This window comes from Orycteropus afer, unplaced genomic scaffold, assembly GCF_000298275.1.
Source record: "Orycteropus afer afer isolate SDZICR_OR568_19922 unplaced genomic scaffold, OryAfe1.0 scaffold00104, whole genome shotgun sequence".
Taxonomy (NCBI): Eukaryota; Metazoa; Chordata; class Mammalia; order Tubulidentata; family Orycteropodidae; genus Orycteropus; species Orycteropus afer.
Window position 1 is genome coordinate 8,254,473 of NW_006921691.1, and position 26,536 is coordinate 8,281,008.

The 26,536-nt window shown below is 36.8% G+C and overlaps 1 protein-coding gene across 1 annotated transcript in view; it reads left to right on the forward strand.

Annotated features, from left to right (window-relative positions):
• POLK (DNA polymerase kappa) overlaps positions 1–26,536 on the forward strand; it is a 64,144-nt gene that overhangs the window by 27,820 nt on the left and 9,788 nt on the right. Inside the window, exons 3-9 of the mRNA XM_007943356.1 lie at positions 640–792; positions 2,941–3,072; positions 9,587–9,740; positions 20,008–20,247; positions 21,675–21,799; positions 23,367–23,533; positions 26,260–26,292. Of these exons, the coding sequence (XP_007941547.1) occupies positions 640–792; positions 2,941–3,072; positions 9,587–9,740; positions 20,008–20,247; positions 21,675–21,799; positions 23,367–23,533; positions 26,260–26,292 (1,004 nt within the window). The remainder of the gene's footprint in view (positions 1–639; positions 793–2,940; positions 3,073–9,586; positions 9,741–20,007; positions 20,248–21,674; positions 21,800–23,366; positions 23,534–26,259; positions 26,293–26,536) is intronic.

The window sequence follows — 26,536 nt, forward strand, 5'->3', positions numbered from 1 at the left end:
ATTAAGTTATTATTCCCCCTTTCTCTCTTCCTTCTTGTTTGCTTGTCAACTCTATCACTTGTACCTTTTCTTTTTGTTAAGGTTGATACTATTACATTCTCTTTGAGTGAGTGCAGTGGAGCCTTACTTTACTTGGGATTTTGTCTTCTCAGTGAAATCTTCTCTGGTCATCCTGTCTAAAATGACTACATCCCCCCCACACACCCACACAAACGTACACACATATGCACACATACTTCCCAGCTCCTCTTTCCCATACATGTTTCTCTTATCACTTTCTAGCATCCTGTGTTTCTGTAATTAATTTTGCTTATTACCTGCTCCCACTGGAATATAAACTCTATGAGGCCAGGAATTTTTTTCCCCTCACTGCTATATCCCCAGTATTTAGAACAGTGCCTGACACATAGTAGACTTTCAATAAGTCTTTGTTGAATCATTCAGTAATGTGAAATATTCACTATAGTGTTTTGAGTATATTATGATACTTTCATTTTAGGGCTCTGATTATATATAAATATATATGTACATATTTATTCAGATACTACTGGAACCTACTAAAAGTAAGGTTAATATTATAATTAATGGCATTTAAATATTATGTTGTCTAAAAGTATGTTAACATTTTTAAAAATTTAGGTTGACAGATTTGCAATGGAATTAGAACAGAGCCGGGATCTGAACAATACCATAGTACATATTGACATGGATGCTTTCTATGCCGCTGTAGAAATGAGAGACAATCCGGAACTTAAGAATAAACCCATTGCTGTAGGATCAATGAGCATGTTGGTAAGTAGGTAAAGATCAAAAACAAAGAGGAAATTTTGTAACATACTCAAATAAACCTTATTGATTCATGAAGGAGGCAGCCTTTATTGAGTTCAGCTAGTACTATGTATTTTTCTAAGTGCTTTATAAATCACTCATGCTTTGTATATGCTCAATATTTTCAACATCCTTTGAGGTACAACTTTTTATTTCTGTTAACAGATTAGTAAACAAACTCAGAGATGTTTAATAACTTACCTGGAAAATGGTAGATTGACATTGTATCTTTCTATTGCAAATTTGAACTTTTCTTAAATAACCATTCTAGTTAAAGTTGAAGAAAGAAAAGAAAATGTTATTCTAAGAATAAATTGTTAAACAATGGCCTGCAGGCAATTCTAGTCTGCTGCCTTTTTTTTGTTGTTTTTTGGTAAATAAAATTTATAGTAACACAATCATACCCATTCATTTATTATTACAGTTGCACTAAAGGAGTAGTTGGACAGACATTTATGACCTGCAAAGCTTAAAGTAGTAGTAGTATCTCTATCTTACAGAAAGGAACTGTTTACCAACCTTGGTCTACATTACATATTTTATTAATATAGTACATTTACATTGCAGTTAAGAAGTTTTTCCATAACTTAGAACCTTTCCTTTTCTGCATTTTCTATTCCAGAACACTCATTGAGGATTAGCATGGTTTTCAGTATTGTCAGTGTTTTAAAATATTTGAAAAACATTAATGGCAATTTGATAATACTATTCTGAAATAACTCATTCATTTGATACATTCAGTTTTGCATTTCTTCTGATTTCACCTGAGATTTCAAACAAGGATTCTGTCTGTGACATAGACTGTTGTCAGGTATCATCATCACGAGGATTTAATAAGTAATGTTCTCTTTTTTTTTTTTAATTGTCATAATTTTTTAGTTCCATCTCCCTGTCAGAATGTTTTCACCAAAGAAAGGTATTCAAGCCTTAAGAAATAAAGTATAATTTTTTAAAGTTCTGTTAAGCTTTAATCTCTTAATATTAGAGACTTAGTTAGCTGATCAACTTTGAGTTTTCAAAACTTTGAGTTTTTTTCCCCATGTGAAAAAGTAAAATCTCAAAACAGAGAAAATCCGAACTATACTTTATTAGAGACTTAGTTACTATTACACTTAATATTAAAGACTTAGTTGTTGTTGTTGTTGTTAAGTGCCGTCGAGTTTTTTCCGACTCATAGCGACCCCATGCACAGCAGAACGAAACACTGCCCGATCCCACGCCAGCCCCACAATCCCTGCTATACTTGAGCCCATCATCGCAGCCACCGTATCAATCCATCTCCTTGAAGGCCTCCCCCTCTTTCGTCGACCCTCCACCCTACCAAGCATGACATCCTTCTCCAGGGAATGGTCCCTTCTTACAACATGACCAAAATAGGTGAGACGAAGTCTGGCCATTCTTGCTTCCAAGGAGCATTCTGGCTGACTTCCTCCAGGACAGATCTGTTAGTTCTTTTAGCAGTTAGTTAGCTGATCATATATTCATATATTCAACCTCTGATTTTTTTTCCCATGTGAAAAAATTAGGAAAATCACGAACTGTACATTATTACTTTCATATAAAATTGCTCACTGTCCTGTCAGCCAACCTATGATATATACTATATTACATGTATGCATTAGAACTAATGAAATTGAGTTACTAGAAATGTAAGAGAACTCTTTTATTAGCACAGTCTTGCATATTACCTGGTATCACATCATAAATATGGGGGCAACAATGGGATAGGGTCTGTGGTATAATAATACTATGGTAAGATAAAGTCAAGGAGCTCTGGTAGCATAGTGCCTAAGGCACTTGACTGCTAACCAGAAGGCTGGTGGTTCAAACCCACCAGCCCCTCCTCGGAAGGAAGGTTGGGCTATCTACTTCTGTAGTGATACTACTGCCTTGGAAACCCAAGGAGGGGTCACTATGAGTCTTATCCGACTCTATGGCACATAACAACAACAACAACAGGATGAAGTCAAAGCTTAGGTTGAGACAATGCCTATAAAAGAAATGTGCTTGAATTGAAAAATGCACATCAGTAATGTGTCTCTTATGAATGCATCGATCAGTAAGTCCATTTAAGTTTATATATCCTTTCTCATGTGATCAATTTTCTTTCAGTCTACTTCAAATTACCATGCAAGGAGGTTTGGTGTCCGTGCAGCCATGCCAGGATTTATTGCTAAGAGACTCTGCCCACAACTTATTATAGTGCCCCCAAACTTTGACAAATACCGAGCTGTGAGTAAAGAGGTAAGTCTGATGCCTCATTCCCTATTTACAGCCTTTCATTAGTGTTCTTTCACCTACAGAGTCAAATCCAAATGCCTTAGCACATCCGGATGTGGCCTGAGCTTACCCGTTTAGTCTCACCTCACACCACCTCTTCAACTTGTGTGTTAAATACTGAAATGCATGTAGTATCCATTTTGTTTCCCTATTCTTTGCCTTTCCACACATTTTTCCATTTACTCCTATCTTCCCAAAAATCCCCACATTATATAAATTCCAATATGAACTAACTTTAACTATTTTTTGTTAATATGCAATATAAATTTTCTTCTATTATGTTTATAATTTTTAGGATCTAGTGGAGTTTATAATTTCAAGTTCTTTTCTAACTAATTTTTTATCAGGGTTTTTAAACAGTAACAAAAGTGTTTCTTAGCTTGCTTTGTCCCACAATCTGGTGAAGATGCTTATGAGCATTTAATGTTTAAGAAACTGATAAACAAAAGAGAAAGGAGGTAATCTGTTGCTTTGATAAGGATCTCTGAAGTACAAAGATTTGATTGTTATTGTTCTTGTTGTTGTTGTTGTTAGGTGCTGTCGAGTTGGTTGTGACTCATAGTGACCCTATGTACAACAGAATGAAACACTGCCTGGTCCCATGCCAACTTCACAATCCTTGCTATACCTGAGCCCATTGTAGCCACTGTGTCAGTCCATCTTGTTGAGGGGCTGCCTTTTTGTTGTTGTTGATCCTCCACTTTACTAAGCATGATATCCTTCTCCAGGGAATGGTTATTTCTGACAGCATGACCAAAGAAGGTCAGGCGAAGTCTGGCCATTCTCGCTTCCAAGGAGCATCCTGGCTGACTTTTTTGTTAGTTCTTCTGGCAGTCCATGGTACTTTCAGTATTCTTCGCCAACATCACAACTCAAAAGCATCAACTCTTCTTCAGTCTTCCTTATTCATTGTCCAGCTCTCACATGCATATGAGGCAATTGAAAATAGCATGGCTTGGGTTGTTTTTGTTGTTGTTGTTGTTTGCCGTCGAGTCGGACCTGACTCATAGCGACCCCTCCTTGGGTTTCCACGGCAGTATCACTACAGAAATAGATTGCCCAACCTTCCTTCCGAGGAGTGGCTGGTGGGTTTGAACTGCCAGCTTTGTGATTAGTAGTCAAGTGCCTTAAACACTATGCTACCAGAGCTCCTATGGCTTGGGTTAGGTGTACCTTAGTCTTCAAAGAGACATCTTTGGTCTTCAGCACTTGAAAGAGGTCTTTTGCAACAGATTTTCCCAGTGCAGTACATCATCTGATGTCTTGACTGCTGCTTCCATTGGTGTTGATTATGGAACCAAGTAAGATGAAATCTTTGACAACTTCAGTCTTTTCTCCATTTATTGTGATGCTGGTCCAGTTGTGAGGATTTTCGTTTTCTTTATGTTGAGATGAATCCATACTGCAGAGTATAGTCTTTAATCTTCATCAGCAAGTGTTTCAAGTCATCCTCACTTTCAGCAAGCAGAATTGTGTTGTCTGTATATGGCAGGTTGTTAATGGGCCCTCCTCCAGTCCTTTGCCATGTTCTTCATATAGTCCAGCTTCTCAGATTATTTGCTCAGCATATAGATTGAGTAAGTATGGTGAAAGGATACAACCCTGATGTACTCCCTTCCTGATTTTAAATCGTGCAGTCAGTATCCCCTTGTTTTGTTTGAATGACAGCCTCCTGGTCTCTGTACAGGTTCTTCATGGGTACAGTCAAGTGTTCTGGAGTTCCCATTCTTCTCAATGTTATTCATAATTTGTTATGATCCACACAATCAAATGCTTTTGCATAGTCAATAAAACACAAGTAAACATCTTTCTGGTATTCTGTGCTCTCAGCCAAGATCCATCTGACATCAGCAATGATATCTTTCGTTCCACGTCCTCTTCTGAATCCAGCTTGCATTTCTGGAGGTTCTCTATCGATATACTGCTGCAACTGTTTTTGAATTAGCTTCAGCAAGATTTTACTTGCATGTGATATTAATGATACTGTTTGATAATTTCCACATTCTGTTGGATCACCTTTCTTTGGAATGGCTCCAAATATGTCTTTCTTCCAGTCAGTTGGCCAGGTTGCTGTCTTCTAAATTTCCTGGCATGGACAAGTGAGGGCCTCCAGTATGGTATCCATTTGTTGAAACATCACAATGGGCATTCCATCAATTCCTGGAGCCTTGTTCTTCACCAATTCCTTCAGTGAAGCTTCAGCTTCTTCTTCAATACAATTGGTTCTTGATCATATGCCACCTCCTGAAATGGATGAACATCAGCCAGTTCTTTTTGGTACAGTGACTCTGTGTATTCCTTCCCACTTTTTTTGATGTTTCCTGTATCATTCAATATTTTGCCTTAGAAGCTTTTGATATTATAATCCAAGGCTTGAATTTTTTCCTCAGTTCTTTCAGGTTGAGAAATGCCAAGCATGTTCTTCTCATTTGGTTTTCCAACTTCAGGTCTTTGCACTTCACTATAAGAAATAACTTTGTCTTCTTGAGATGCTCTTTGAAATCTTCTGTTTTCAAAAGATTGAGACTAAAATTTCCCAAACACATGTTTCCAAAACATATGAACAGCTGCCATTTCTTCTCTTCTTGATGACAAAAGTAAATGTTGACCTGTCATGCCAGTGCTGAAACTTGTTAAAATTTTTAGTGCTATACCAACTATTTCTAGACTGCTATAGTAAAATACAGTGTGTTTTAACTGCTGTCTGAATGAAAACATTTATAATCTGTGGTCTAGTACTCATTACCTTTTAGTCACATAAGTGCTCTTTAGGTTCACTCCTTCCTCCTAATTGTATTCTAGAAATTTCCCTTAGAAATGACACCCACAGTTTATGGAGACAAGTACTTTTTGCCTGCCTCTGAAAAACAATGGACACAAGGCAGGAAGCATTTAGTTACTGCCTACCTCTTTTACTATATCCTAATTAAAAAGAGGTAAAATGCTAACCACAAACATGATAGGCTTTTGATAGTTTGAAAATCTTTCAGAGACTTTTAAAAAGAAACTTTTTTAAGTTCTAATTTAATTCAGTAAAACTTCTGGCAGCATGACAATAAGAACTAATTTGTTTTTAGTTACCTTTACTCTGGTTATTTACATAAGTTGAAGACATTTTTCTCCAGGTTTGAACAGGATCTGGCTAGTATATTTATGGATAACAAATAGGTTCTTCTATGTAAGTGAACTACAACATAAATTCATCATTATAAATACAGTAATATTAATGACTTGGTTAAAAAGCTCAGGAAAACCATTTTTGTTTTATCCAAAAGAATGTGTGATAGCTTTAACTATTCTTAAAGTTTTAAGTTTTACTGGAACATGATTATTTTAGTTCTTACAGCAGTATCCTATGTAAACGACGTTAGTGAGTGCTCAACTATGCCTTGAGAGATCCCTCTCATTCAGAATAATTTTGGTTGGCTACCAATTACAGACTTGCCAGACTTTGATTTTCACTAGAAAGATTCCACTTGGGTACATTATAAAAATGGTTTCTTCTACAAGAACAGAGCTAATTAAGGTACTCTCTGAGTAAAGCTTAGCCAAGTTTTATGTCATCATTTTCTAAAATTCCCTTTGACTCAGCTGTTCATAATTATATTAAGCTCAAAAGCTTTCTTTTTATAAAGAAGAAAAAGAGTATTTTCTCATGATACAACAGACAGCTTTTCAATGGTGATGAAAGTCTAACATAATTCAGCAAATATGTTTTATTATTTGCATATCATTTTGGCAACCATTCCCTCATTATACCTAATACTAAAGTGGTTAAAAAAAAACAAAACTTTATAGTATCCTGTAACTAAGAAAACTATCTTATATAAAAGGTATTTCTGGATTGTAGCAACTATAATCCTAATCTCTGTATATATTCCTTTTATCTCAAGATGCAACTCCAGAATTTTTCCCCATCATTTAATGTAGGCATGGAACTACACTACAGATGTTGTCAACTTTTCCATTCCAAATCCCAGTAGGTAATTGATCTTTGTTTCCCTGTTTGGATAAATACATTAATATGTGTCTTAATGGAGATTTATGTGCATATAAATGAAACTACTTTGTAAATTAATAAAATACCTTTACTTATTTCTGTAGCCATGAATCTTGATGAAGCCTACTTGAATATAACAAAGCACTTTATATTATCCCTTTTTAAAATTAACAAAAAGCATCAATAAAAGGTGAAGGAGAGCAGGATCCTTTCATTCCTACTTCTGTTTTTGACAGGACCTCTGGTGGCATAGTGCCTAAGGCATTTGACTGCTCACCAGAAGGCTGGCGGTTCAAACCCACCAGCCACTCCTTGGAAGGAAGGTTGGGCAGTCTACTTCTGTAGTGATACTGTCTTGGAAACCCAAGGAGGGGTTGATATGAGTTAGATCTGACTTGATGATAGTGGCTTTTGACCAGTTACCTAAAATTACATTGTTTAACCACTTTTCCTATGCTAACCAGAATGATGTTGTCGAAGATTTATTTGAATCTCTTACTATATCTAGATAAACAAACAAACAAACAAAAAAAAACAAACCCCTTGCCATCAAGTCAATTCCAACTTTTAGCAAGCCTATAGGAGTGCATCAGGGTTGTATCCTTTCACTGTACTTATTCAATCTGTATGCAGAGCAAATAATCCAAGAAGCTGGACTATATGAAGAAGAATATGGCATCAGGATTAGAGGAAGACTCATTAACAACCTGCAGTATGCAGATGCAGTATGCAGATTTCCTTGCTGAAAGTGAGGATGACTTGAAGCACTTACTGATGAAAATTAAAGATTAAGTCTGCAGTATGGATTATACCTCAACATAAAGAAAACAAAAATCCTCACAGCTGGACTGATAAACAGCATCACAATAAATAGAGAAAAGATTGAAGTTATTAAAGATTTCATATTAGTTGGTGTGGTAAAGTTTGTGTGTCAACTTGGCTGGGCCTAGTTGAGTGGCTGGGCAGCTGAATGTAGTTATTCCCCCTGATGAGATTGGTAATTGACTCTATGATGGAATCTGCTGGATCAGCTGAATAGCTGCTTTAAGGATGTGGTCTCCTTCCAGTATATAAGAAGCAACTTTGAGGAAGGTCTCCAGCTTATGGCCCTCTTGAACCCTGTATGTAGCTGAGTTATTGTTCAGCAGCTTGCCATGCTCTGCTGATCTTGGGACTTTCAGTGGACTTGAATCAATGGCCTGCTATGTGGTTTGGAATATCAGAACTATGCCTTTTCCCTCATTGACCTTGGGTTTGTCAGCCTCAGCAGCCAGCAGCGGCCTGAGTAAAGAGATGCCTCTAGCTTCAGTGGGCCAGGAGCAAGAGGCAGAGCTGAAGCCCAAGGTCAAGGGCTTTCACCCAGCCCCTAGAACCTGGCACTTTGAACTCAGACTTCTAGCCTCCAAAACTGTAAGAGAATAAATTCACGTTTGTTAAAGCCATCCCATTTGTGGTATTTCTTTAGAGCAGCACTAGGTAACCAAAACACTTGGTTCCACAATCAACACCAGTGGAAGCAGCAGTCACATCAGACAATGTATTGCACTAGGCACATGTGCTGCAAAAGAACTCTTTAAAGTGCTGAAGAGCAAAGATGTCTCCTTGAAGACTAGGGTGTACCTAACCCAAGCCATGGTATTTTCACTTGCCTGATACTCATGTGAGAGCTGTACAATAAGCAAGGAAGACCGAAGAAGAGTTGATGCTTTTGAGTTGTGGTGTTGGCAAAGAATACTGAAAGTACCATGGCCTGCCAAAAAGAATGAACAAATCTGTCCCAGAAGACATGCAGCCAGAATGCTCCTTGGAAGTGAGAATGGCCAGACCTCATCTCACCTACTTAAGTTTTACTGAAACATGATTATTTATTCCTTACAGTAGTATCCTATGTAAATGAAGTTAGTGAGTTACTTTGGTCATGTTGTCAGAAGGGACCATTACCTGGAGAAGGGTCAGCAAAAATGGGGAAGGTCCTCAACAACATGGGTTGACACTGGCTGCAATGATGGGCTCAGGTATAGCAAGGACTATGAGGCTGGCACAGGACCAGGCAGTGGTTCGTTATGCTGTGCATAGGGTCGCTATGAGTCGGAGCCAACTCAGTAGAACCTAACAGCAATAACAACATACGGCAGAGTAAAACTGCCCCATTAGATTTTGAAGACTGTAAATATTTAAGGAAGCAGGCTGCCACATCTTTCTCCTGTGACTGTATCTAAATGTGGGTGGCTAAATGAGAGTTGTGTCAAATGAAGCTATGTCATAGTCTTTGCTTTCATGATCTATTTTAATATGAAAGAGAATTTGGACAAATATACTCTGGCCATAAATTATTTATTCCTTCAGTCATGAGCTATTGATTGTAGGATCATTGCTGTAGTTGCTAAGTAAGAATATTAATGTGTTTCTATCCTATATATGACAGAAGGTTTTGCTGTGGCAGCAAAATTTAAACCTTTTCCTTTGTTCCTGCTGAAGGTTAAGGAAATACTTGCTGATTATGATCCCAATTTTATGGCCATGAGTCTTGATGAAGCCTACTTGAATATAACAAAGCACTTACAGGAAAGACAAACTTGGCCTGAGGACAAAAGAAGATATTTCATCAAAACAGGGAACTCTGCAGAAAACGGTAAGCAATTTCTTAGAACTATCAGACTAATAAACAAACAAAAATCTTTAAATTCCAGTTGACTCACTAGCATGCATAAATGGTAGAACTGCATAAACTGAATAATCAAGTTAATTATTTTCCTAAGATCTAACTAGCAAAAGATTGGATTACATTGAAGCTAAGGAATTTATCTGTTTAAAGTGACCATTGTTTTATGAATGGAAATTAAAATTTACAAAGAAAAAAGATTAGCCTCAGCATATCAAAACACTGGGTGATTTATTTTTTGTCTTCATTTCCCAAATATTTTTTTAACTATGGAATAATGTATATTAAAAAATTTGTCATTGTAAATGCTTTTATTTGAATAATTCAGTGAAATTAATTATGTTTGAGATACCACATGGTTTAAAATCAGCAAGGGAGTATGTCAAGGTTGTATCCTTTCACCATAGTTATTCCATCTGTGTGCTGAGCAAATAATCCAAGAAGTTGGCTCATATGAAGAAGAATATAGCCTTAGGGTTAGAGGAAGAGCCATTAACAAACCTGTGATTTGCAGATGACACAGCCTTGCTTGCTGAAAGTGAACATGACTTGAAGCAGTTATGGATGAAGATTATAGACTACAGTCTTCAGTATGCATTACACTTCAATATAAAGAAAACGAAAATCTTGACAACTGGACCAATAAGTAACATTATGATAAGTGGAGAAAAGATTGAAGTTGTCAGGGATTTCATTTTACTTGGATCCACAGTCAATACCCATGGAAGCAGCAGTCAGAAATCAGATGTCACATTGCACTGGGAATACCTGCAAAAGACCTCTTAAAAGTATTAAGAAACAAAGATGTTACTTTGAAGACAGGAACACTAACCCAGCCATGGTATTTGCCATTGTCTCATATGCACGTGAAAGTGGGACAGTAAATAAGGAAGACCAAAGAAGTGTTGATGCTTTTGAATTGGGATGTTGGGGAAGAATACTGAAAATACCTGGGACTGCCAGAAGAATGAAGAAATCTGTCCTTGAAGAGGTGCAGCTGGAATGCTCCTTAGACTTGGAGATGGCTACTGTATTTGTGTTCGGAAGGAAGATGGGACAATCTACTTCTATAGTGATACTGCCTCGGAAACCCAAGGAGGGGTCGCTGTGAGTCGGGTCCGACTCGACAGCACATAACAACAACAACAACAACAACAACAACAACTGTATTTGTGTGTGCTTTAAGAGTGTCCAGGTGTATAATAAGAACTCTGGTAGCGTAGTGCCTAAGGCACCTGACTGCTAACCAGAAGTCTGGTGGTTCAAACCCACCAGCCACTCCTTGGAAGGAAGGTTGGGCAATCTACTTCCATAGTGATACTGCCTCGGAAACCCAAGGAGGGTTCGCTATGAGTTGGGTCCGACTTGAGGGCACATAACAACAATAACAACAACAACAGGTGTATAGTAGAGCTGATAAAGGACAAGGTTGTGGTGACTTCTTGGCCACAGCCAGCTATCCGGAAGGAGTGAGTCATTGGACCTGTGGGCTCAGGACCATGTTTGTAGAGGACCTCAAGCTCAATTGACATGACATACAACACAAAAACATTGGTCTGTATCCTACTTTGGTGAGTAGTGACAGGGATTTTAAAAGCTTGTAAGCGGACATCTAGATGCAACAATGGGTCTCTCCTCAGCCAGAGCAAAGATGGAAGAAAACCGAAGACGCATGGAAACAGTTAGTCCAAGGGACTGGTAGACTATGTGATCCTTAGCCTGTTATGACCATGAGACCAGAACTAGATGCTGCCCGGCTACCACTGTCAGCCACTTAGAGGGAGATCCTGGATAGAGAGGGATAAAAATGTGGAACAAAACCCAAAATCATTAAAAAAAAAAAAAAAGACTAGATTTGCTGGTCTGATAGAGCACCTGGTGAGTCCCCTGAGACTGTGGCCCCTAGCTACCCTTCAAGTGTGGAGTTGAACTTACTCCTGTGTCTTCCAACCAAATAATTGTCATATGGGCTGAACATTTACATCAGGTAGATAGATATACTCCTTGGAGTGATCAATCATGGGAGAACAGAAGGGCAGTGTTTGCACAGGGAGACAGTTCAGGGGGTGGGAGTGTATGTATGGGAAGGACACAGGGAAGAGATAACTACAGGGAAGAAGTGGGAAGAGAATTATTACATTGTGGGGAATTGCAGTCAATGTCATGAGAGAAAATGTGTATGAACTGCAGTATGGAAAATGAATTTGTTCTGGAAACTTTCACCCAAATCACAATAAAACATTTTTTTTTTTTTATTGTTATAAATCATTACACATAAAAAAAAGAAAAAAGAAACAAGAATGGCCAGACTTTGTCTCATCCACTTTGGTCATGTTGTCAGAAGGGACCAGTCCCTGGAGAAGGATATCATGCTTGGTAAAGTAGAGGGTCAGCACAAAGGAAGACCCTCAACGAGATGTACTGACACAGTGGCTACAGGAGTGGGCCCAGCATAGCAAGGATTGTGAGGATGGCACAGGACCAGGCAGTGTTTCATTCTGTTGTATGTAGGGTCGCTATGAGTCAGAACCGACTTGACAGCACCTAGCAACAATTATGTTCACGTATTATACAACCATTACCACTAGCTATTTCTAAATTTTTTCATAACCCTTAATGGAAACTTAAGTAATAACTTCCTCTCCCCTATCCTGGCCCTAGTAACCATTGATAACTTTGGTTTCTATGCATTTGCCTACTCTGGATATTTTACATAATTAGGATCACATAATATTTTCCTTTTTATCTGATTTATTTCACTCAGTATAATGTTTTCAAGTTTCATCCATGTCATAGCATGTATCAGAACTTCCTTTCTCTTGTTGGCTGAATATTTCATTGTGTGGATATATTATAATTTGTTTATACATTCATCTGTTTTTGTATATTTGCCTTTTTCTGCCTTTTGGCTATTGTGGATAGTGCTGAAATGAAGATTGTTGTTGTTGTTGTTACATGCCGTGAAGTCAGACTTGACTCATAGTGACCTCTCCTTCGGTTTCTGAGGCGGTATCACTATGGAAGTAGATTGCCAAACCTACCTTCCGAGGAGTGGCTGGTGGGAAATAAAGATTGGGATATATATATATCTGTTTTGAGACTCTGCTTTCAGGTCTCTTGGGTATATACATAGGAGTAGATTTGTTGGATCATATGGTGACTCTGGTAGCATAGTGCCTAAGGCACTTGACTGCTAACCAGAAGGCTGGTGGTTCAAACCCACCAGCCACTCCTCGGAAGGAAGGTTGGGCAATCCTACTTCCATAGTGATACTGCCTCGGAAACCCAAGGAGGGGTCGCTATGAGTCGGGGCCAACTCGACGGCAAATAATAACAACAACAACATGGTGACTCTGTGTCTTACTTTTGGAAGAACTGTCAAACTTTTCCACAGCAACTGCATCATTTTATATTCTCACCAACAATGCACAAGGGTTTCAATTTCTGCACATCCTTGCCAACACTTACTATTTTCTGTTTTCCTAACAATAGCCATTCTAGTAGGTGTGAAGTGGTATCTCACTGGGGTTTTGATTTGCATTGTCGTGATGATTGATGGCATGAGTCACATCTTTTCATGTGCTAATTGGCAAAATATGTATTCAGGTCCTTTGCCCACTTTTTTATTGGATTGTCTTTTTATTCAGTTGTATGAGTATTTTATATAATCTGGATATTAACCCCTTATAAGATATATGTTTCCCACATATTTTCTGTCATTTCGAAGTTTTTCTCTTTACTTTGTTGATGAAGCCCTTTGATGCACAAAGTTTTTTATTGTGATGAAGTCCAATTTATCTATTTTATATTTTGTTGCTTCTGCTTTTTGTTTGAGATCTATGAGTTCATTGTTGAACAAAAGGCCCTGAAGCATTACCCCTATATATTTTGTTCTAAGAGTTTTATGGTTTTTGTTATTACTTTTAGGTCATTGATCCATTTAGAGTTAATTTTTGTATATGGTATGAGATATGGACTGAGTTTCATTCTTTCATATGTGGAAATCCAGCTGTCCTCCAGAATTTTTATAATCTGTTTATTGCAGTGATTATAACTATTTTCAACCCTGCCAAAATTAACGACTCTTCAGCTTCCTTCTTTGGCTTTTTTTTTTTCTTTTACATACAATGAATTTGAAGTCTCCTGACCCACAGGGTGTTTCAATCTGTTCTTTTATTACCTATCCAAAGCAATGCCAAGAAGCATGAATATATTACACACACTGCATTCAGCCTCTGTGAAAGGTATGATAACTTCCAGTGTCTGAGCTGTCCTGGACCCCTGAGCACAATTTACTTGGACAAAAAGGTAGATACAGAGGCATTTGCTCACAGCCCACAGGCAAGATTCATGCACAACTCAATGACTGCTTTAGAGGGGACAGGCAATAGTGGTGTTACTTATTTGTAACGTCTCCTGATGCAAAAATGGTGGGTCTACAAGAGTATACAATTCTAACTCTCACATTGTTGGGGTCTCACATCATTTGGAGCAAGTTTAAGATGGACATCTAATCACAACTTTATTATCTCATATAAAGCCTTAGCAGGTAGGTCTCTCTGTTCTCTAAGAGAAACATTGAACAACATAATTTCTGGACACAGAGGCTTGGAGCAAGAGGCTTTTCTTTCTTGGTGTAACGTTATTTTCTGGGAAAGGAGCACACAGACCCTGATACCACTTTGCTTAAAATCTCACTTTGTTAGTTTCTTTTTTTGTCCAAGAGAAGGAAAATCATTAAATGGCTATGTCATAGCATCTACTGAGAGTCTCCATAATAATAATAACTTTTGTGATATACATATTAATTGTGACTAAGATAAATGATTTTATTCTCTAATAGTGATCTTTCCATTTATTATAATGTATTCAAACTTACTATGAGGATGCAAATCTTTAATATCTGTTACTCTTAAAGTATTTATATGTGTATTTTCCTCTTCATGTATGAGTAGTTTAACTTTTTCTCATCTATAAATCCCTGTGGACTGACTTGCAGGTATATCTGATCTCACATTTTTGCTACTGGAAGCTATCAGCAGGGAGTTGAGCTGAGGCAGCTGATTGATAGATACTTCTCTAAAATCAAAGATATTTTTCTGCTGTTTGCCTCCTTTCTAAAAGCTGTTTATCTTTGGAAAGGTATTGCTAATTACAGCTTCTGTATTCAAATAAAATAGTTATCATTGAATGTTTATTTTGCCATCTGTACAGTGAGTGCAAGGCAATGTTAGAAACTTTGAAACATTTTACACTTTTTAGTACTTGCCATCCATATAGGATGCTATAATTCTAGTATTTCAGATTATAAGAAACCTCATTTTTCTACTCTGATGACCTCATTTGTGAGAATAATAAAGATATTTCTGTCAGAAAGCAAATAAACCATTCAGCAGCTAGTTACACAGCACAACCTCACAGAGAGGTAGACTGTAGTTCAGGTTGACAATATAACTGCCATTTAGCAGCAGCTCTAGTAATGTACCAGAAGGCATCATGTTTTGCTTCTACTTTAGTCTTCTGCTATCACAGTGGCTCACCTGACAGCAGACTGCCAGGGGCATAAGGTACAAAACATGGCCTGAGGTACTCCGTGGAAGGGTCTTGTGAACATGGCAGGTACCATGTCCTCTAGTTTCACCTGCACCTTTCTTTACCTTTACTTCTCCCTAACCAGATGGAGAGAAAGGGGTCCAGGTAGGTATCATTTCAGTTATCCTACAGTCTTAATCCCCTCTGAATTGCTCTGCATTTTAAAACCAGAATATGGAGAATGAACTGAAGCATATAAATCACAGCTAATGTGAATTTTAAAATAAGGCTTATTTTTTATGTGGCCTGGGAATTCAAATATGGAAAACATCTGTCTATAACTTACTTCATATTACATACTTCAAATTTTGAAACTAATCAGAAGTTTGTTATATTATTCACAGATGTTTGTTAAAATTTTACAATTCCATAAATGTTATCTTCAGAAAAGCTTTCTAAAAGACCAACTTAATTTTTCAAGTAATGGACATTTATGTAGGTGTTAAAAAATAGATATTTAAGTTTTCTTTCTGCATTTACCTTAGCTTGGAAAAGTTTTGTATGTAATACCATTATGGAGTGGGGTTATAAGACTCTGTTGTTAATCTCAGATGTTAAAGATCCATTTAAGGACTCCTGGTAAGATGGAGAAATAGGCAGACAAGCAACACAGACCCTCTTCAACAAAGAAAAGAAAAACCAATTGACAGAGATACAGAAGATAATCCTGGGGCTCTGAGCTTTGAAAGGAACTATGCAGAAGTGGATTAGGCACCAACTAATGGAAAAACCTGAACGAAAACAGTGAGTACAGAGACGGTCAGAGCTGCGGACTGTCAGCTAGTCTGATGGAACCAACAGTCTGAATATTTCCAAGTGGTGTTGGGACCTGAGAATTGGCCTAAAGATCAACCCTGGTCACCAAGTGCTGCAGGGACGACTGCGCTGGTGGTCTGTGACTAGAAAGGGAAACAGCAAGGAGGGAGACAACCTGAGCTATTGACTTTCCGCTTTCAAGAGGGCGTGGCCACTTTGATTGTTTACATGCCACAGACATTTTGGATATTCACAGTGACCAAGAATTTAGCCATTTTGAATGTTTACAACTGGCAGCCATTTTAGATATTTAAGTGACCAAGGGTACAGCCATTTTGAACGTTTACAAGTGGTGGCTATTTTGGATTTTAAAGTGATCGCATTCTCATTTGGATTCCAGGGACCTAAGAATAGGCTCTGTTTGCCAAGGTCAGCAGGGACATACGAGAGGGTGACAACAGGAAAGGAGACAGGTGGTGAGTGTATAAGTGCTGTCAACTAGTGAACAGAAGAGCATAGCACAGTACCCTACTTGCATAGATAACATACAAACAAAACAGAAAACAAAAATCATAGGCAAATCACTCCAGCTTATTAAATATAAACACAAAAACATCAAAATGCCTCAGAGACAACAGAGCATCACAGTCCACACAAAGAAGCAAGATAAAGCAGGAGAAACAAGGGACCAGGATACAGACCCAAAACACACCCCTGAGGAAGATGCAACATTGGAACTCCCTGATAAGGAATTCAATAGAATTATATTTAGGTATCTTCAAATGACTGAGAGACAGACCAAGGAAAACACAGAGAAAGCCCTAGAACAATTTCAAAAGACAATGTTGTTGTTATTGTTGTTATGTGCCGTTGAGTCGGACCCGACTCATAGTGACCCCTTCTTGGGTTTCCAAGGCAGTATCACTGTGGAAGTAGATTGCCCCATCTTCCTTCCAGGGAGTGGCTGGTGGGTTTGAACCACCAGCAAAAGACAATACAAGAACAAAATAACAAAATAAATGAAAAATTAGAAATGATACAAAATCTACACACAGAAATCCAGAAGATTAATACTAAAGTTTCAGAAAATAAGACATTGAATGGGCAAAGGAGCAGAATTGAATCAATGGAAGACAGAATTAGAGAGATTGAAGGCAAATACCTGAACACTTCTTTGGAAAGAGATAAATCAGAAAAAAGATAAAAACAAAATGAAGAAAGCCTAAGATTCATGTGGGATACTATCAAAAGGAATAACCTACGTGTAATCGTAATTCCAGAACAGGAAGAGAAAAATAAAACCACAGACAATTGTCGAAGATTTGTTGGAAGAGAATTTTCCTGGTATGATGAAAGATGAGAATATATCCATTCAGGAAGTCCAGTGAACCCCAAACAGGATAAACCTCAAAAGAAAATCACCCAGACATATCATCAAACTTACCAAAACCAAGACAAAGAAAGAATCATAAGAGCAGCATGGGAAAAACAAAAAGTTACCTACAAGGGGCAACCAATAAGATTAAGCTCGGATTTCTTAACAGAAACCATGCAGGCAAGAGACCATGGGATGGTGTATATAAAACCCTGAAAGAGAAGAATTTCCAACCAAGAATTATGTACCCAGCAAAATTGTCCCTCAAATATGAGGGTGAAATTAGGACATTTCCAGATAAGCAGAAATTAAGGGAATTTGTTAAAACTAGACCAACCTTACAAGAGATGCTAAAGGGAGTCCTTTGGACAGAGAAGCAACAACAGCCAACAACAACTGACCATTAACACACATGATGACACAACCCAGAAACCAACCCAGCTGTGGAAGTATTCAAAGTAAAGAAGCCTACAAGATTGTAAACAGGGAACCAGAGACATCAATTGACAAATGACGACAACTTCAAACCAAAAAGAGGGAAAAAACTGTTGTCACAGAACTTCTAGATGGTAGGGAAGTCAAGACAACTACAAGATAGAACGGACTGTTCTAAGCTTGGGACAAAAACTATAAATCACAGGGTAACCTCAAAGAAAAATTATAAACCTTCACATCAAAAAAGAGGACCAGCATAAATATTCAGCAAATACTAAAACAATAGCAATGAAGGAAGTGATAACACGATTCATAAACAAAATGAGCTCAGCATAGAAAATTATATGGAACAAAGAAATCAACACCACGAAAAAGCACATAACAAAAATGACAGCGACAAATTCATATTTGCTGATAATTGCATATCTGGCAAGGGTCTTATCTCTAAGATTTATAGTGGAAGAGCGGATGACCAAACTATGGTACATACACAATGGAATGCTTTGCAGCACTAAAGAATAATGTAGGGTCTGCGAAACAGCATAATATGGATGAACTTGAAGGACATTATGCTAAGAGACATAAGTCAATCATAGAAGGACAAATATAGTATTAGTTCATTGTTGTGGAGGGTCAAGGAAAGGTTTATATATGGAGGGAAACTTTCTTTGTTGGCTGCCAGGGGGGGGAGGGGAGGGGAGGAAACAGCAAAAAATGCATTGAGCCATGTCACTTTAGTTTTGTGTATTTCACTGTACATAAATTACATTTCAATAAAATGCATTTTAAAAAATCCATTTAAACTACATTTTTCTTTCCTGAAATCCAGAAAGTCAGATCTTTTTATGGATTTGTTCATGAGGACATTTTTAGTATCAATATAGAGTTAAGTATATTTTATACTCCATTTATGAAAAATGCAAATAAAATGAGATAATATTTAAATAAGTAAATAAAAATGAGATTAGTATTTGTACTTTTTTATAATATTAGTTTTACAGATCACTGATAAGAAGAAAGGCTTCTTTCTGTTACTCATGATTAAGATCATATTTGTGTATTTAAAGAAATAAAACGTTCAGACATAATTCCAATATGTTGACTATGTGCCCTTAGTAAAGAGATAATTTATAAACAAGCAAGTCAAAATTAAAATTAACATTGAAAGAAGAAAATTTAGATTATTTTATTATTTTATTTTTTTAATGCCCACCTCCATGTAATACCTGTAAGTGGTTCCTACAGGCAGCTGTAAGCCACAGAATTATTAAAGAATTTTTTTTCCTGCAGTGTTCCCTTCCCTCCCCTCTCATATCTAGTAACTAACAAAGTTTCCTTCCATATATTAATCTTTCCTTGAATTTTACAACAATGAACTAATAGAATATTTGTTTTTCTGTGATTGGCTTATTTCACTTAGCATAATTTCCTCCAAGTTCATCCACGTTATGCAGTGTTTTGCAGATTCTGTGTTATTCTTTAGTGTGCTTAGTATTCCATTGTTTGTATGTACCATAGTTTGGTTATCCATTCTTCTGTTGATGGACACCTAGGTTAGATTATTTTAACATCTGAAAGATTTATTCCTTGAATGAAAAAAATGTAAATATTATTTTTTAAAAAACAAAACAAAACTAATTTTTCTAGGCATAAATTTTCTAAATGGTTTTATACCTTTTTTCCTCATTCCTAAATTCTGTTTTAAGAAGGTATATATTTTTTTCCCCCAGAGATGAGTAAAGGAAAATAATAGATTTTATTTTTCAAAAAATAGTAAGGGGAATCTAAACCCAACTCTGGGTTTTGATTAATTTAGGTACAAAAATTAGTGACTTTAACATTGGATATTTCTTTTAAAATGTATACAATAGAAATGTATAATATTCTTTTTAAGGAAAACTTAAAATCAGTGTTTTTTGTTGAAGTTACAAAATACAAAATAACATTTCTGATCTTGATTATTAGAAACAAAACTAAACTAGATTTGTTTTGTCTTCAGGAAGAATGTAGGAGAACTGAGTTTATGAACCATGTACTTCTTAAAATGAATATGAATTACTGTTCCTGTTTATAATTTAGATAAACCAAGAGAGGAAGTTAATAAATTGAGTGAGCATGAACAATCTATCTCTCCACTACTTTTCGACGATAGTCCTCCTGATTTGCAGCCTCCAGGAATCCCTTTCCAAGTGAACTTTGAGGAACAGAACAATCTTCAAATACTCCAAAACTCAGTTGTTTTTGGAACATCAGCCGAGGAAGTGGTAAAGGAAATTCGTTTCAGAATTGAGCAAAAAACAACACTGACAGCCAGTGCAGGTACTTAGAAATGAATTAGAATTTTCAAACTGATGAATCCAAATGCAATATTAGTAGTTTTCCCATTATAAAACGTATATTAACATTTTACTTATCCATGCTTTGATTCAACTTCTAACAACTGTATATACTCAGAATAGCTATGAACCTGTAGGTAAACTGGAAGTAAGCAGAAACGCCTGTAAGGCCAGAGAAAAATACTGTCATAAACCCCACTTAGCTATCCCTTTTTAAGCACAAAATATATTTTAATTGGTTTTGCATATAATATTTGATCATTAGTTTCTCATATGAGGACTGCCCAAGATTCCATTGCCAGAGAGAACCTAGATAGCCACAGGATAGGAGACAGAAGAAACACCAACTAGCAACACAGCAATCTAAGACTGATCTGTTGAAGGGAGAAACATCTTTATATGTGTCAGTAGCCTGTGAGGGCATCACTGTGCCTTAGCATAGAAATTGATACTCATAATGAGGACCCTGAATTATCTTGTAAAAGTCTTATTATGACTAGAATTGTCTTTCCTTTTTCTACCAGAGTGTGAGAATGAGTATTAGATTTTAGGAAGATGTATATAAAAATTAAAATGAACTATTTAACAAGTATATTTGAATATATCTATTTAAAGTTATGTTAATCATTAAGACTTTTACTCTTCTAGATGTTGTAAAGAACCTTTCTAAAAAGTACTAATATGCTTTTTTAATAACATAAAAGGGAAGCACAGATTTAATTATTGTTTAAAATATATTGGAAACCAAAGTCTTTGATTTATTTCTTTATGTGGATAATCTATGCAAAAGACTTTTCAGAGGGTAACCGTCTATCTCAAGCTATTTCTGAACCTTTTCTGAGAAGTAGTTATGGAGCCACTATTAAACAATCTTTTTGCAAACAGATAATAAATAAACTAGTAACATTTAATAAATAAGCTCAGAAATTACTCTCAGATTTCAAAATGCCATGGAGATTTAAATATCCCTCATTTCTGCTGCCACAATAACTGTATTCCTTTTACTAAACCATAGCATATCCTAAGGAGATAAACCAAAATCAAACCAAAATCCACTGCCATCGAGTAGATTCTGACTCATAGTGACACTATAGGACAGAGTAGAACTGCCCTGTAGGGTTTTCAAGGCTGTAAATCTTTATGGAAGCAGACTGCCTTATCTTTCTTCTGAGGAGCAGCTGGTGGGTTCAAACCACTGACCTATTGGTTAGCAGCCAAATGCTTTACCACTGTGCCAAGAGCACCTTCCTAAGGAGATGGGTAGTAATCAAATGTTATTTTTAAAGTAACATTCCATTTATTTCATATTTTTTCCACTTAGCTTTGTTATTTCTTTTCATTATTATCATTGTGTATCTTAAAAGCATACATGTTAACCTCTTTGAGTCATCAGAGTGTTCTTCTTTAAAGGCATTGCCCCAAATACAATGTTAGCAAAAGTGTGCAGTGATAAGAATAAACCAAATGGCCAATACCAGATTCTGCCCAACAGACAAGCTGTAATGGATTTCATCAAGGACTTACCCATTAGAAAGGTGAGATTTTATGTAAAATTTAACAACTGTATATGTATTCTGAGTTCTGAAGGATACTATTCTTTGCTGAAAATAAAAAATAGGTAACGAGCAAAAATTATGGCTGGTTGAATTTGAACTTGAAATAAAATCTTTCTATGAGTTTTAAAGCCCCAAAAATGAAGTTTGGAAAACTGGTTAGCTGGAAATTTTTAAGATGACAGACTTAAGTGTACTTCTGCCAAGGAAAAGAGAAAAAAAATACTTCAAAGAGTTGTTTAATCAGTAACTTAATACTATCCAACTTCTAATGTCTACATTGCTACCAGGCTGATCTTCAAAGAGAATTAGAATTTTAATTGTTTTTGATCAGAAAAATAAACCAAAAATCTTTACCTATTTAAAATGGTAAAACTATCCCCAGGAGTTCCAGAGAAGGTATATTACTATATTTTAAAGCTTATATGTTTTCCTGCATATTTAAGCTTTTACTGTTCTTACTCAACATAATAATATAAGGGAATTTAAATGAATGATTTCTCAATGCTCAGAGAAAGGTTATACATACATAATGATTACTGAATAGTTTAGTATATGTAAGGTATAACTATAAAGCAGTATTTTTCCAATATGCTTTTTAAAGTAAAGTTTCTGCAGTCAAATAACTTTGGAGCACACTGCCCTTGGTGGGTCACAATGGATATTAGTATATTAAAGATTCTTAAGTCTTGCAGTGGAAAGTCCAGCTTAAATTTGTTTACCCTGTTTTTGTTTACTAGTGCCACTCTAACAGAAAATGCCACAGGTGGATGATTTTAACAAACAGGGACTTATTTTCTTACAGTTTAGGAGGCTAGAAGTCTGAGTTCAAAGTGCCAGCTCTAGGAGCTGGGTGAAAGCCCCTTGACCTTGGGCTTCAGCTCTGCCTTTTGCTCCCAGCCCACTGAAGCTGGAGGCTTCTCTTAACTTGGAGGTGCTGGCTGCTGAGGCTGATAAACCCAATGTCAACAAGTAAAATGCCACAGTCCCCAAATTATCAAGCAACATGGCAGGCCACTAGTTCAAGCCCAGAAGCAGTGTCAAGATCAGCAGATAACATGGCAGGCCACTGAGGTGAAGACTCGGCCAAATGCGGGATCCAGATGTGCCCAAAAGCTAGAGACCTTCCTCAAAGCTTCTCCTTATATACTGGAAGCAGACCACATCCCTAAGACAGCTACTCAGCTGCTCACAGCAGATTCTACCATGGAGCTGATTACTAGTCTCATCATGGGTAATCACTACATTCAGCTGCCCAGCCGCTCAAAACAAGGCCCAGCCAAGTTGGCCCATAACCTTAATTACTACACCTACCATTCTTCAAACTTATATGACTGTAGAACTTTTTTTTTTTTTTTTTCAAAGAAAAATACACCTTTTAAAATTCCATGGAGCACTAGTTTAGTAAATGTGGCCAAAAGTAATTAAACAAGTTTTCTTGTATGACTTACACAGACAGTCACACTTTTCAGACCTTTTATGAAATTACCGTCTCAATTTTTAGCTTACTTTAAAAATGTATTAATGACAAATATTGATTCTCTTCTAGATTTCTGGAATAGGAAAAGTTACAGAGAAAATGTTAAAGGCCATTGGAATCATTACTTGCACCGAACTCTACCAACAGAGAGCATTACTTTCTCTCCTTTTCTCTGAAACATCTTGGCATTATTTCCTTCATATCTCCCTGGGACTAGGCTCAACACATCTGGAAAGGTATTTGTATAGTCATTTTGCTTTTTCTTTATTATTTGCTGAAAAAGCAGTTTAACCGTTAAGAATAACATATATTAAACTAAAAAATCTGTTGCTGTTGAGTCAATTCTGACTCATAGTGACCTTATAGGACAGAGTAGAACTGCCTCACAGAATTTGCAAGACTGTAATCTTTATGGAATGAGACTACCACATCTTCTCATGGAGGAGTTGGTGGGTTTGAGCCACTGAGCTTTGGTTAGCAGCCAAGACCTTAACCATCACACCATCAGGGCTCCTTAAAATTCTTTTAGGCTGGTTAAATTCAGAATATTGTGAGTTAGAGCCAACAGGTTAGATGTCAGAGAAGAGGGGAAGAAGGAATAAAGAATCACTCCTAAATTGGCTTGAGTTATAATTGACTAGATGGACAAAAGGAATATGACTACCTTCTTTCCTTACCCCTGCCTTATTCTTTGTTTAGAACATCAGAGGAATGCTGGTGGCCAGTTTTTTGAGGACAGAAATGTGCAACAATAAATGAAGAAAATAAAGCAGAGTGAAGGCATAAAAATGAGTTGGGGTGTATGATTAGGGGGTGGTAGTGGTCAGCCAGAGGCAGAGACCTGAATGAGCCAGCCATGCAAAGATTTAGGAAAAGAGTATTCTAGGCATAGGGAACAACGAGAGGAGAGTTCCTGAATTTGCTTCCCTGTCACTTTTTCATCTAGGTCTTAAAAAGAGGTTCCCTAGAGCTAGAAAGGAGTTCTGGTGGCATAGGGCCTAAGGCATTTGACTGCTAACCAGAAGTCTTTCTGTTCAAACCCACCAGCCACTCCTCAAAAAGAAGACTAGGCAATCTACTTCCGTAGTGATACTGCCTCGGAAACCCAAGGAGGGGTCACTATGAGTCAGAACCAACTTGACGGCAGTGAGTTTGGTTTTTTTGGTGAGAGCTAGAAAGGTACATTGTTGGAGGTGAGTGAAAAGAGAGGGATTAAAAAAAGAATGAGAATCTTGAAAGTAAAAGCTAGGCACTGTTTTTACAATTTTGTCTTCATCCTGGCAGTCTGCCATCAGAACAACTCCTTTATATTCTTGAACTTAAACTAAGGGACAACAGTAGGATTACTGAGGAGACATATAAAATAATTTAAGATCGGTTAAAATTTTCTTTAATCTTTATCCTCTTTTTGTTTCCATAGTGAAAAAAAAAATGATGCAGTTCTTGCTATAACATAGCACATATTAGCCTATGATATTTAGACATGTTGGTCATGCTTTTAAAAGGAGGTCTGGTGGCATAGTGTCTAAGTCATTGGACTGCTAACCAGAAAGTTGGCGATTCAAACCTACCAGCCACTCCACAGAAGGAAGACTGGGCAATCTACTTCTGTAAAGATTTACCGCCTTGGAAAGCCAAAGGGGGTTACTATGAGTCAGAATTGACTCAATGGCAGTTAAGTTTGGTTTTTGGTTTGGTTTGGTCATGCTTTTAAGTGAAATTCGTAATTTATAATAATATCAAATAGCAAGTCTGCCTTTTCCTCCTCTACATTTTCTATTCCCCTACTTTGCTTTATTTTCTAATCTGTGGTACTTCTTCCTTTAGATATATTATATATTTAGGTCTATATTTGTTTCTTTGTCCCCCTTCTCTGTAAGTTACTTAAGGGCAAGTACCAGATCTGTTTTGTTCATCACTGTATCTCACAGTATTACTGACCAGTGTTTGAATCATAGTAGGTTCAATAAATATTTGGAAAATGAGTAGTTTGCATGTTATTTTAATTTCTCCTATCAGGGCAGACAGAATCCAGCCAAACCAGTTGATTCAGATTCCATATCCTCACCCTATTGCTGTAAATGAAATTCTGACTAAAGTTCTAAAGAATGGTATAAATGAATAATGAGTAGGCTATAGGAGAGAGAAGTTAATATACTTGGCCAAAAGCTAGATCCAAACCCAAGCCAAGCCCACTGCTGTTGAGTGGATTCCAATTCTTAGTGACCCTATAGGACAAAGTAGAACTGCCTCAGAGTTGCAAAGGCTGTACATCTTTACGAAAGCAGACTGCTATAGCTTTCTCCCACAGAGCAGCTGGTGGGTTTGAATTGCCAAGCTTTTGGTTAGCAGCCAAGTCCTTTAACCACTGAGCCACCAGAGCTCCTAAAAAAAAAAAAGGCTACATAACTGATATTAAATTATTTAAAATTTATTTATGTCCTGTAATTGCAGGCTATGGAGCTTTGGTGGTATAGTGGGTAAGACATTTGGCTGCTAATCAGAAGGTCAGCGGTTTAAACCCACCAGCTGCTTCATGAGAAGAAGATGAGGTAGTCTACTTCTGTAAAGATTTACAGTCTTGGAAACCTAATGGGGGTCACTATGAGTCAGAATCTACTCTAGCAGTGGGTTTAACTGCAAGCTATTACACTGTCACTTCAAATTGGATTTTATCAGTGTGGTTTTTTGATATACAGTCTTTTGATAGGAGCAATTTATAATACCAACTCATTTTCAAGTTTGTTCTCTTCAGTAGATATAGACTTGATCCATGACACATCTAACTAATCACATTGGCATCTTACCAATCTATGTTCTTTGGTGATAGTTTCATTTTTAGATAAGAAAAACCTATTTTTCATGATGTGTAAAGTTAACCAAACTATTCTCTTGAATGGCAAAAAGGAAATTAGTCTTCTTTGAGAAAGTAAATAAAGTCTTTCTTTTCTTTCCCCACAAGGGATGGAGAGAGGAAAAGTATGAGCGTTGAGAGGTAATGTTTTGTTACTTATTGTTAATTTTCATACTTGATGTTATTTTTTCAACTCATTTTAAATTAATTTTTGGTAAAATACACCAAAATAAAATTTATTTTCAAATCCAAAACAAGTTTTAGGAGTTCACACTACCAAAGTAAATAAAAATGGTATAAATGAATAATGAGTAGGCTATAGGAGAGAGAAGTTAATATACTTGGCCAAAAGCTAGATCCAAACCCAAGCCAAGCCCACTGCTGT